The sequence below is a fragment of the Rhipicephalus sanguineus genome, chromosome 9, assembly GCF_013339695.2.
Source record: "Rhipicephalus sanguineus isolate Rsan-2018 chromosome 9, BIME_Rsan_1.4, whole genome shotgun sequence".
Taxonomy (NCBI): Eukaryota; Metazoa; Arthropoda; class Arachnida; order Ixodida; family Ixodidae; genus Rhipicephalus; species Rhipicephalus sanguineus.
Window position 1 is genome coordinate 25,376,915 of NC_051184.2, and position 12,945 is coordinate 25,389,859.

At 43.5% G+C, this 12,945-nt stretch overlaps 1 protein-coding gene across 1 annotated transcript; it reads right to left on the minus strand.

Annotated features, from left to right (window-relative positions):
• Positions 1-892: 892 nt before the first annotated feature.
• LOC119404792 (trimeric intracellular cation channel type 1B.1) lies at positions 893-12,933 on the minus strand. Its single transcript, XM_037671461.2, has 6 exons — positions 12,685-12,933; positions 9,358-9,514; positions 7,890-8,074; positions 7,004-7,091; positions 5,347-5,768; positions 893-3,718 (listed from the first exon to the last, which is right to left on the minus strand). The coding sequence occupies exons 1-5, from the start codon at positions 12,803-12,805 to the stop codon at positions 5,465-5,467; spliced, it is 855 nt and encodes a 284-aa protein (XP_037527389.1). The 5' UTR covers positions 12,806-12,933; the 3' UTR covers positions 893-3,718; positions 5,347-5,464.
• Between the last annotated feature and the right edge of the window lie 12 nt (positions 12,934-12,945).

Here is a 12,945-nt window from a genome sequence, read left to right on the forward strand (position 1 = left end):
ATCATTGTCACCAACTTAGTTTGAGGCTCAACTAAGTTGGTGACAGCTTATTATACCGAAGGTCATACGAAAGCACTTCTCTTGCTTCCATTCTGCAAGCAGCAGGTGCCTTTTTTTTTTTCAGTTGCAGTATCAAAGGCCCCTATTTTTAAGACCTACTTCCTACACATGTACAAGTATTTCAGCTGTTGCACAGAGCCTCTGCTATGTCTCAACTATCTGAAATGAATGTTTCTATGCAGTCTAAAATACGATCGTGGTTTGCTTTAAGCCCACTGTAGAGAAAGACCCATTTTATGGCAAATAATTGACAATGACAGCTTGCAGCACTGAGCAATAGAAGTATGGCTTCACGGTACTTCAGAGAGTGCAAGTACTACAAGGTAATATAACAAGCACTTAGTTGCATCTAGTGGTGGTATTCTAGTAGTTTGCTTTATAGTACTAGTTTAAGCTTACCCATGTCACAAAGTCAGTTCTTAATTACAACAGAATGTTGCAACTTGTATCTTTGCACAGGTTACCTGCACGAAAAGTTCATTCAGTCCAATGAGATTGCCCAGTCCTGTTGTGCTAGTAAGCTTAAGCAAGCATTAACCATTAGCAAGGCCCCGCCACGGTGGTCTAGTGGTTATGGCGCTCGACTGCTGACCCGAAGGTCGCGGGATCCAATCCCGGCCGCGGCGGCTGCATTTTCGATGGAGGTGAAAATGTTTGAGGCCCGTGTACTTAGATTTAGGTGCACGTTAAAGAACCCCAGGTGGTCGAAATTTCCGGAGCCCTCCACTACGGCGTCTCTCATAATCATATCGTGGTTTTAGGACGTTAAACCGCAGATATTATTATTAACCATTAGCAAGATTGAGCGGGGAATGAAGACAACGTCCATCGGTAGGAAGGTGAAAGTCTTTATTCATCTTGTTGGCTTTCTCAAAGCCTGCAACAGTGAAAAGTGATCGGTAAACAAAAACAGTCCCTCGTTTGAAACACATTTTAGGATAACAAGGGGCAGGGTAAAAGGACTAGCGACATCTTTGTCATAGGAACACCTTAAGCACAGCACTTGGTGTTCACCCCATTTCATGCGTGCGGTACATGGACCTATCACAGCACAAGTGAACAGTCAATAATATGGAAGCCTGTTGCATTTAGCTGAGCTACAATTCACTCAATTTTTTTTCCGCGCTAAGGTAGACACAGTGTGGAAGAGATGGTTTGCCAAGAGCTTAATGACTTCGTATCAGATAAAAATTTCAAATGGCGCAATGTCATTCAGAAGCAGTGCTACTTCATGGTTTTGCAAGTACACATGAACAACCACAAGTACAACTTATCTTGAAGTTGTAATAGTAACAGTACACATTTTTCATGCACGAGGATCGTGCAATGCTAACATCTCTACCACAGATCCAGTGTGTGAAGGTATTGCACATTTTGCCCTATAATACTCGTTTAGAATCTATGCACTGATCGGACATCATGACGTTAAAGGAAACCTTGCTGAATGAATGTGCATGTCTGTAGACCTGATGGCCATGTATAAAATAACACTGCACACTTCTAGCCATTAAAGGCTTCAAATTTGGAAATCTATGTTAACACTGTTCTGCAAATGTACAGTGTTATTCTCTCCAAGTTAAATACACTTGGCTTGCATGACACTACGCTCAGCCATAGATGGTTTAGGAAAAAATATTTCAGAGCTGTCGTACTGTCAGCTAGTTTTAGAGCCTCCTCGCACACTTCATGTGTACAACTTTCATAATGTTTTACGTGAAACATTATTGTCATCACCGTCGCAATAGGACACATCATTTTATATGCCTTCAGTTAAGCAGACTGTAGTTTGCTCATTGTATGGCTGAGCAGTTACATGAGCGATTCTCACTGCAAAGCTTTCGCATAGCTCTGCTCTATTTTTTTGTTCATCTCGGCGCCGGCACTTCGTGTGGTTGCTGACATTTTCAAAGGACTTAAAAATGGATGGAGCCGAGCTTGCGAATGCTTCCGAGTAAGTTCTGCAGCACCGTTTTGTAAAAGTTGAAAAATCGTTATTGCGGCCGCAGTGCCGGCAGAAAACCAGGCTCTTTTAAGGGGCAGCCTTGTCAACACTGCAGATATACTGCTTTCAAATTAAATTCATAGCCTGTGAAATCCCAACATTGCTGTATAAATGAGCACCCTTGTCCCCATGAGGAGTGGCAGTTGACTTCAAATTTTTTAACTGTGGCAAGAGTGGCCAGTAAATGTACGTACTCTACACCTTATCGGTGGTCTCTGCCAACCAAATATGAGTGGCCCACCAATCAATTGACTCTTTGCAGCCCAAGTCTATACTGTATGGCCTGCATTTAGTCATATTTTTATTTGAACCCACGGGTTCATTTAAACACATGCCCACCTGCTCACAGGTACAATGCCATAGCTATTACCACGATACCTTAGCGTGATGGGGCTCAACCACCAGTCAATGGCCCTTCTCACTAACCATCAGGATACAGTTTTTGGCACTTTCCTAGCTACTTCATCGTTCCATTCAAGTCGCGTCACTCTAGAAAACACCCATCAAATTGGCACCGCATTCCATCCACCTGACAGCTCAAAGGGTGCACGTACCGTATGTGAATATGCATCCCAAAAGGTGCCTAGTCCGTAGCATATAGCAGCACAAAACCAGTATATCATGCGTTAACAGCAAAGTATTAAACATTGTGTTCACTGCACAGCGCCACGTATGTTACACCATATACACATCATGCGTGGACAGTACAGTACATTTTCATTAATCTATAATGCAAGTACATACTTATAAATGTGGTTCATTTCATAAATGAGCAGGAACATTGGTTTCCCTGCAATGCGCTATAAGTTGTATATTAAGCCCTAGCAGGCTGACCCACATTGTCAATGGGAAAGGAGATGAAGTATATGGCTTAAGAAGGCATACTACTAGAATATCAAGAAAGTCAGAAACAATTCTCTTGTGCAGCATTGCACATAAAATGCAACATAAAAAGTGTAACAGAGACACCCAAACAAAATAAGAGATGCAGTGGTTGCAAGTTTCAACAATCGAGAAATGATTTCCAGCTTCAGGACAGTGGGTAACAAAATACCTCCTTCTGCATCACTGCATGTAAAATGCAGTTTGAAAAGTGTAACAGAAGAACCCCAGATGCGCGATAGGTAACCGAAAGTGCAGTTTTTGCGGGTTTTGACAGTCGAGGAAAGCCTACTTGAGTAAATGCCGATTAAGTAGCATATATAGGATGTGGTCATTTATTACAGACTAGCCTAGAGCATGTTCAACTAAGAGTCAATAAGAGCGATAGAAAAATGGTTAAAATAAAAGCTGCAGGGATACTGCGTTGCGACAGCACCAAAAACCACCACCTTTGCCCCACCTAAGCAACATGTCCTTCAAGCGGCGGCACTGGTTTCAAAATGCGAAATGTTCGGACGTCGCTTGCTTTTCGTATAACATAAAATGGGGTTTAAGTTTGTCCGAATGGGCAAGTGGATGGGCATTCAACAATCACAGAAGGGGACGGCAACAGAATGAACCCAACAAACACGGAGACAAGGCACGCACTCTCGCAACCCTTCCTTGACAACGAATCTCTCCAAGCTCCTTTATCTTCCATAAGAGTCCACTGCTTGGCAGCGGAGAATACTCGTTAACGCAGCAGTAGACACCGTTTGGACACACACACGCAACCTGCAGAAGACAGAGAGGATAGATAACAATGTGCAGTCAACCTCAAAATTTGGCAGGCCCCGCTTGATTCACGTATACACACAACCTGGAAACGACAGGTTAGTAGGAGGGCATGAAGAAGCAAGGACAACCACCAAAGCGCACGGGACGTGGGATCCAAGGAAAATTTTAGCAGTCAGGCAACTTCTGAAAGCAAGCAGCCTGGTATTTGGAGTTCCAGCCTGCGACAACATAGCGTTGTACAGTTTAAATGGCTATGGTTACAAACAGCTCGGGAACTGTGGCCTGCAAACTTTCACAGTTGCCTGTACAGCATGAAGGCCTTCACCTTACTGACGGTGCTTGAATGTTACTTGGATTACGATAGTCTACGTTCAACTGCATGGGCAGAGGCCACTAATTAATTAACACAGTTTTGCATTAAGAAGACTTGAAGTGAAGTTGAGAACAGCATCCGCTACTAATAGTCGTGCTAAAGTTTTGTTCTGACAGTTCCTTATAATAATTTCTTTATCCACGCAAACCCTAAAGAACACGTATACAGATTGTCGTGTAGTGAGCGTGCACTTCAGGTTCACTGAATGACTGCACCATTCTTTTAAAGGATGGCTGCACATGCTTGCTTCAGTAGTAAGTAGCCACAGTCAAACCTCTGTACATTAGAGCAGATCTGACATGAAAATTGCTTTGTTATAAGTGTATAGCTATAACAATATTTATTGGCAATAATATATTTTATTTACTTCATTATAATGGACAACTCGTTGAGTCCATATTTACTACACCAAGGTTCGCGTGTATGTAGTTGCTTTCAGGTGCCATTACCTTTGAGTCACCTATTGTTGCTGCTTACATACAGTGCTTAAATTATGATCATAAAGCCCACATTTATAGTAACTGCAGCGCCACAATAGTAAAGCAATACACGTGACAGAATTCCCTTTCACCGCTGTTACTGCTTTACAACTGCTCAAGCGTCCAGCATACATGTACACATCTGCCATGCAAGCTCCTGAAGCATGTGTGGAGGTTGATTATGATTATATTTATGTTGTGTGACCTACACTCGTCAGATACCGAAGGAATTAGTGACAGCTACAACCGTTAAACATGTGAGACATTTTGAGGAATAGTCACACGGGGGCAGAAATCTTGCCCCTCTGTGTAGAAGTGTGCCTCGTATGACGGCACCCCTATTTTTGGGAGGTCAAGTAAGGTTACCGCATATCGCCACAGAAGTGAAGAGCGAGCAGTCTTAACTTGGCAGTGGATGCAGCAGCATTTAACGCTTGGCTGTTAATCGAATCTAGCAGACTGGCCAAACTTACGAAGATGCATGCCACCCATGTACACTCCGGCAGTAACATTAGGTAGGATGCCACTCTCGTTGGCAAATGATGCAGTGTAACGCTAAGAATCTACACCGCCAATGTATCTGATAACACTGACACCTCTTCCTGACAGGCTCGCACATGTAAGTGGGGCATGTCTCGTGGAGAACCCTCCATGGAAACTGACATCATGTAGCTTTATAACCCTTGCAGAGATCTCCCCTGCGTTAATATCTCTTGAGAGCCAGTCACACCTCCTGTACATGCAAATGTGGTGACCTTGGCTGTTGCACTTACCTTGTTTTGTCGCTGGTGTGGCCCTGAAGGAAATGTTTAAAAAAAAAAGAAAAAAGGAGGGAGGAAACGGTGACATTGCAGTGAAGACAACGCACGGGACAGGTAGAAGGCCGCAACGTCAGTCCTTCTTCTTGGTGGCTTCGGACTTTCCGTTCTTGGCAGCGTCCGTCTTGCCCTCGCCGCCTCGGCTGGAAGTGAGTGCCCTTCCCAGGGCGTCCCACACGCCGCCCAGAAAGACGGCGCAGAAGAGGTTCTCAAATGGCAGAAATGGGTCGTGGATGCCCAGAAGCATGGCGGACAGCTTGAAGTAGAGCAGGAACACCACAATGCCCAGATAGACGAGCGCGTGCGGTGCCGAGATGAACTCTGTTTTCTTGTCCAGGACAAAGATCACTGAGGCCACCAGGCATGCTTTGGTAGGGCTGCAAAGTCGCGTAGAACAAAAGTTTGGAAATGCTGGAACCGCAACGAAACTGATTCACTAATAATACGCAATAAGAGCAGTAGTCGGGCCACTGCAGCTAGAAGATGAGAGTGTGTTAGGATATCAATTGATAAACTAGATTGCCATCTTGGAAACTGGGATGTGATCCATTCCTGCCTGCCACTCGAATAGCGCATTTTTAATTTGTGGATACTTTATTAAAGGAGTAAAGACACAATGTTTCTGAAAACTTACTATCTCTTTGCGGTAAATGAAGCTCCAAGCCCTCAAAATCATAGGAAAACATTTCAAAACCTCGGAGCTCCTTGAACAATTTAATGTATAACGGCCTCTCCATTACCTGTTTCAGTCCTGTTTCCGGTGGTTATACTGTATCGTGGCTTGCTTAATCACCTTCTACACTGCCAATAGTAGCGAGAACTGATGTAGTAGTAGCAAAGCAGACAAACGAGCAAGCCGAATCGAGTGTCAGAGTGCAGCAATGCGTAGCTTCCACATGATCACCCACGTCACGACATCACAGTACAGTATAACATTCAGAAGCAAAACAAAATCTGGCGGCGGAAAAGCCACTATATTAAATTATTCAAGGCGCTCTGAGGCATTGCAGTACTTTTTCTATGGCTTTGTGGTCCTAGACCTTCATATAAAGAAACATATGAGTAATCAAAAAAACATCAGTACCTTTTTAAAAAACTATGCAGCACCCAAAATTAAAAAGTAAACTACTCGTGATAGCAAAGCTCTGATTGTGACGTTCAAGTATTCCATCAAGATGTACAAAACCACCAGATTTTGACATCAAAATATGATCTCGATTTCCACTTTCCGACACTGCAACAGAGCATACCTGAGAGTACAGCTGATGGCATACACGTTAATTTAGTTACATTTACTTGATGTATGTACTTTGAATGACCACTTGCGAATTTCCCTGAGATCGGTATGTCGGTGTCCATCGCTTTAATGCATTACGCACATATTGGGCAAGTTTTAGCAAAAGCGCAGGAGTACACGAAGTTGCTACATCTAAAAGGTTGTGTGCATTATAATGGATGCTCAGCAGCCATGCTAAACCAAAAAAAAAAAAAAAAAGAGGAACAATGAGAGAACACCTTTGCTATTCAAAGATGATATTAGAAATACGTAGTCGGTGTGAATGCTTCACTGAAAGCAGCACCCAACAACCAAGATCAGGAAGTGGAGACTCACAAGCTAGGCTGCATGATCTCCATGGCTCCTGGAGTCCAGAAGCCTCGGAGTAGACGCTCGAAGACTTTGAGAAATGATGACCCGTTACCTGCAATTTATTGGTAACGATGAAACAGAAAGCAAGTTCAAGGACAGTTTTATTCCAGAGTTCTGAAAATTTTTGGTGATCGCATCTACTGAGTAAGCAGCATAAAAAATTTCAGTCAGACATCATAAATGTTGCATTTGACAAGAGCGTAGTTCCGTCATAACTGAAAATTCATTATAAACAGAACATTTGCAACACTGCATCAATGAAATGATCGTTCCTCATTTGCTTCATTATAACCGATAATTAACCTGCGATAATTCATCTGTATTGAGGATTGACTGTAGAGTGTTCCAAATAAATGCAGCGAAACAACCCCGATCCTGATTTTTCTCCAAGAGGAATCGCGTGGAACTTTTCAAAAGCGCGGCAGTTTGTGACAATTGGTGTCGCAAACATCACGAATTAGTGCAACTCGTGAAGGAAAAAATACAACACCCATCTCCCATTTCTTCGTTACCATCTTGGTTCCTTCACTCGTTTCAAGTTGCGCTTATCCATGATATGCAAGCCACATTTGTTTTCCTTGCGTTCACATCATTCACTTGCTTTCTACAAAGTCGATGACATCCAAGAACAAACAAGTTTCAGCTAGCACTTATCTTGTCTCCTCTTTTGACTGACTGTTCCATTTGTGGATATCTACGATAAATAGAGGATGGATATGAACATGAAGAAATGATACAGAATGGATTCAGCATAAATATATCTGTTTATGTCTGCATATACTAGTTATATGCAATAATGTTCGCAATGTGCCAGCGCGCTGATACTCGAGCATTGACGGGCAAGCCTGACCTTTGACAACGCCGATGACGATCATGATGAGGTAGCTGTTGGGGTACACCTTTGCGGCATGCATGACTCCGTCGTGGACTTTCTTGCACCGCGTGACCTCCTTCATCAGTGCAATCACAAGCTTGCAAGGGAAGAACTTGCAGATCTTGTAGACAATGTCAAAAGGCGAGTAAAAGATGGCATACCTGTTCCGTGACAGCGAAAGAAATAGAAAAAAAAAATGAAAGTAACTGTATTGCAACCGCAATAACGTTTTTACATCTTCTGAGTACCAGCACAAGCTGCCTAGAAAGTCCTTTATGCTATACCTACTGCAACTACAAGAGTGTAATAGCACATCTACATGAAACTGTGTGCTTGTGCATTAGGGAGTTTTCGAATAGGGGCCCCAACGAAATAGCGTCGAGGCCGCAGCGCATGCGCGAGACCCAAACAGCGTTTGAGTTTTGTGTTGGGGACGCTATTTCGCAAATTTAGCAGGAGCCCAAAAGCCTGCCCAGAAGCTTTGCGTCAAACAAACATGATGGCACCCAGTGAAGCGACGGCTCTTGGCCAAGACTAGAGTGACTTAGAATAGGGGGAGTGTCCAAAGCGCAGCAGACCGTATTCAAAAACTCTTAGCTCCTACTTGACCCAGAGCGAGCACACGCAAAAGGCTTTGGGGCCCCTATTCGAAAACTCCCTATTATAAAGCAAGTGCAAGCTTGCATGGGAACAACTTGCCGACATGGCACAAGCTGTGAAATGATGTGCAAGAGATGGCATAGTTCGCATTATTACAATAGCTTACCTAAAAAATCAGGTATTTTCACCACAGTAACATCCAAGTATCTTGTGAGTGCCGGTATGGGCTGAATAGCACGTATTATAAATTGTAGCTGTGACCTTTAAGTGCAACTACTTCCTGTGACTATACAAACATTACATAATCTTTGCAGCTTATTTACACGGACTGTGTTTAAGACAATTTCTCATTGCAAAGTGGTTTCTAAGAAATAATTAGTCTTGCCCAGAACAACAAAAACAGCAATATGCTTTACTAAAGCAGCCAAAAAAAAAAAAGTTCACAAACTTTAGATGTGATACTGATGCTCGGCCGTACCATAAATAATTAGCCAAGGCAAGAAATATGAAGTGCTGCAACCCATTTATACTCAAGACTAGAGGACAAATATATTGGGGATTGACAAATATACTGCGAGATTAAAACTGAAAGCTTAACCCTCCATAAAAAGAAAGAATGAGAGAAAATGTTTGAGATGCTACTGACCTACGGTAATGTGTCCACAACACGACCTCTTTCCCTTTACTGCAATATTTCTTAAATGACTAAAAGCTTTTGACATGTGAAAGTTCAAATGTTTGTTCCCTTCTCGACTTCCGTCGCAGTAATCTCAATTTCAGAACTGGGATGAAATGAGAGGGAGAGGAAAAAGAATGTTGATCAAGTGCCAATAATAGCACGTACCATACTGCAGTAGCAAGCAGTATCTGCTGGTTGTTCTTGACTGCCCCCAGGACAGGCTCACCCAGCAGAAATGCGGACAGGAACCCTCCAGCGAAAATAGAAAGCATGCTTGATATCCAGCAGGACATTGGATGCTTCCTTGAAAAAAGCTGGGAGCCTGTACAAAAGAAACTGCACTGTAACTGAAGGAGCGCCATTCATTCCTCTGGGTTAACGTTTGATGTGAACTTTGCAAAATGTAATACTAAAAGCAGCAATTCATTCATTTTATATGCATATACCTATTGAAATGTTCCGTATGTATTCCAATAATTCCATATATTGTCCGCACGACTGTTTTGGAAGCTGAATGGAATTAGTGTGTAATCCACATATACTCCATAAATTTATACAGAAACGTTCATACGGACTCATCATACGGAATCATACGGACTTATTGAAATGATATACAGAATGTTTAGAATAGGAGTGCAAACCGAAACCACTCTGGTGCTTGCCAATATCCTGGTCCCATCACCTTATCTGATCATTTGTCTCCGTCAACAGTATTTTCCTTCTATCAGCATGCAGTCAGACCAGACCATTGGCTATCTGTTCTACACAAGACGTAATCTGTCCAATACCAGTGTTCCCTTCAGGCACTGATGGATAATGTACATTGAAGAATTCGCCTCACTACTGTTTTTGCACCCTCCAAGTCACAAAAAGTGTACAGCTGCAAAACAGACAAGTTATTTTCAACTTTCTGGTGTGTTTTTACAGGATCATGGTATGTGGAATGCATGTGGCAGCTCCCTACAGGCACATGAGATAACAGAGCATCAACTGCTTCGTGGATAGCATACTTGAAAATGCCTATCCAGCCACTTGAAAAAATATATGTCTATTGTAAAGTATTGCAGAAAAGCAGGGCAAGTGCCACATAATGTATACTGACACTAGGAGAAAGCGGCCAGCTATAAATTGAAATTTCAACTTGTTTTATTGAAACACTTGGCACTGTTATTCACACTAACGGCACACCTCCAATCAGATGCGCATCAAGATGTGTGCAACATGCATTTAATGTTTTCATCAGTGCTTTTGCTGCACCAGTGGCGTAGCCAGAAATTTTTGGGGGGGAACAGGGTTCAACCGTATGTTGTGTGTTCGTGTGTATTTGTATGTGTGCATGCAATATACATATGCAAAATTCTGGGAGGGCGGGGCCTTTGAACACCACCCCTCCCCCCACAGCTACACCAGTGTGCTGTGGGGGGAGGGGTGGTGTGTTACATACAAGTGCACACACAAGATTGAAAAATTTGGTGGGTAGGGTTGAACACCCCCCCCCCCTTTTTGGGCAATGGCATGTACGTGAAGTCGAGAGCACGATGGAATTCAGTCTGGCCAGGAGGGTACATTCTAAACAAAAAAGAGACGCCAACCGGTCCAAAGAAAATGTTTATGACGTTTCAGCTTCCAGCACGGAAGCCTTGTTTACTGTGAATACATCACCAGAAGTGGAGTAGTTTAAATGGGCTTGAGTAGTCGCTGCAAGGTGCGTGCATAGATCGGGGTAAGACATCTGTCGTTACGACTAACTGTGTTAGAAGTGGTCTGTACGATAAGTGATACCAGATGTCACCGGGATCCTATCACTTTTTCTGCTGCGAAGGTTCTTGTGTTGCCCCAATCAATCTTGTGGTCATTCATGATGGCGCGTTTTGCTAAAGCTCCATTTAAACGATCCACCTCTAGTGATGTACCGCATACACTCGAATGTAACGCGAATTATTTTTCCAGATTTTGGCTACCCCCACAGCTACACCAGTGTGCTGCACTATATCCTGATGTGCACAATTGTGCATTGCTCAAGTGGGTCTTCAGTTTGATATTCGCTTGTTCATGTCTCTGATTGCTATGCATGTCATACTTTATTCTTTTCATCATTGTGTGGCCCCCAAGAATCAAATGTGCGTGCCAGTGAAGTGGCACGCACACTTGATAAGGCTGTGTTTGTTTTGCTTTTATCACCTGCGTTCAGATAAATATGCATAGCGTAACCTTATATTCTCCAACAAAACAGGTATGCACATAAAATGCATATTGCCATATTTTAACTCCTACAGTAACACAATTACTGTCTGACTCCTAGTCCCATAGAGAGTATCCTGATAAAAGAAATTAAGGTCTCAAAAAACAAGAATGGAAAATGTAGGGAAAAAGTCACAACAGGGTGAATACTTTTTCTATGAGATGAGATGTGCGATTGTGATTGACTTTGGTCACTCCTTCCGTATGATCCAGCAGTGCTCCTGATTATCTGATTCTGCTGACAACATAGATGTGCAGCTAGTGCCGCTTGGGTCAGTGGCTCAAGTAAAAATGCAGGTGAAATACTGCCACTACTACATGATTGCGACCCTATTCATTTTCTATGCCCTGAACCACAGGCTGCTCCCCAAATTGACATGTTTCTGCATTTTTGTAAATCTTTATTTATTTAAGAAGAGCTGCACCTTGTGTAGAAGAACACAGGAGCTTTATTTTTCCTTGCACAATTCTGAATGTGCTTGAGGAAAGGAAACAGCTAAAAAGCACTAAAATGTGCACACTTTTATAAGCACCACAAATTGAATGTTGGGCCTGCTGCACTTAATTAACAGAAACATATTTTAGTGGATGCAAAATTCACACGGACACGTGCTGTAATGCGTGGAAAGTCTGATCTGTTAAAACAAAAAAGAACAAATAAATTGATACATGAGCAAACAATTAGCCCCGTTTAGAAAGGTGGCATCGTACGTGTTGTCAACGTTGTATATAGCTGCGATCTAAAACAATGCCAGCGCGTGCAACTTCCCCTTTTACTTTGAACGCCTTCCGCGAGTCCTCATGCGTAAAGACCGCTCGCTGCGACAGGGACACGCTACAGCGATATGCCAATCACGCGCCGATCACAGGGAAAGCCTGCATGCGTGCTTTCGCGAGCCACGAGTGGATAACTAGAGCCGCGGGGCCCCCAAAAAAGGATCGCGTGCTTGGCCAAAGTTTACTCGAAGCTCGCAGCACCTGCTACGCCCAGAGGCGATCGCACAGCGGTAGCAGCGGCATTAGCGAGTTGGCGATCGAGCGTGAAAAGGGAACATCTGCCGCAGTACGTGTTTCGGTTTATCCGACGTGCGCTGGCACAAGACGCCAAAGAGAAGAAAAAGAAGCCGCGATCGCCAACTGCGAGGCTTAGAAACGCACCCTCGGTCGTTTTGTTTTTAGTACTTGTTTGTTTGCGGATTGTTCTCTCAAGGGTACAAGAGCCGCGGGCTGCGGACCCGGGGTTTCGCTTACCGGCTCCCAAGTCCTCGCGCAGGTACAGGCAGGTGATTACACAGTGGGCAATGTCGAAGTACGGGTACATTTTGAGCTTTGTCACCTGGTTGGCGACATCGAGAAACATTTCGGGATCCATTTTTAAGTCCTTTGCAAGTTCGGGGGTGCCGGAGCGCCCGCTTGCTGTTCGGGATTCGTGCGGAAATCGTAAATAGAACGCGCGGCAAGAGGCTGGCTGCTACTCTCCTCCACTGCGCATGCGCACAAGACGAGAGAAAG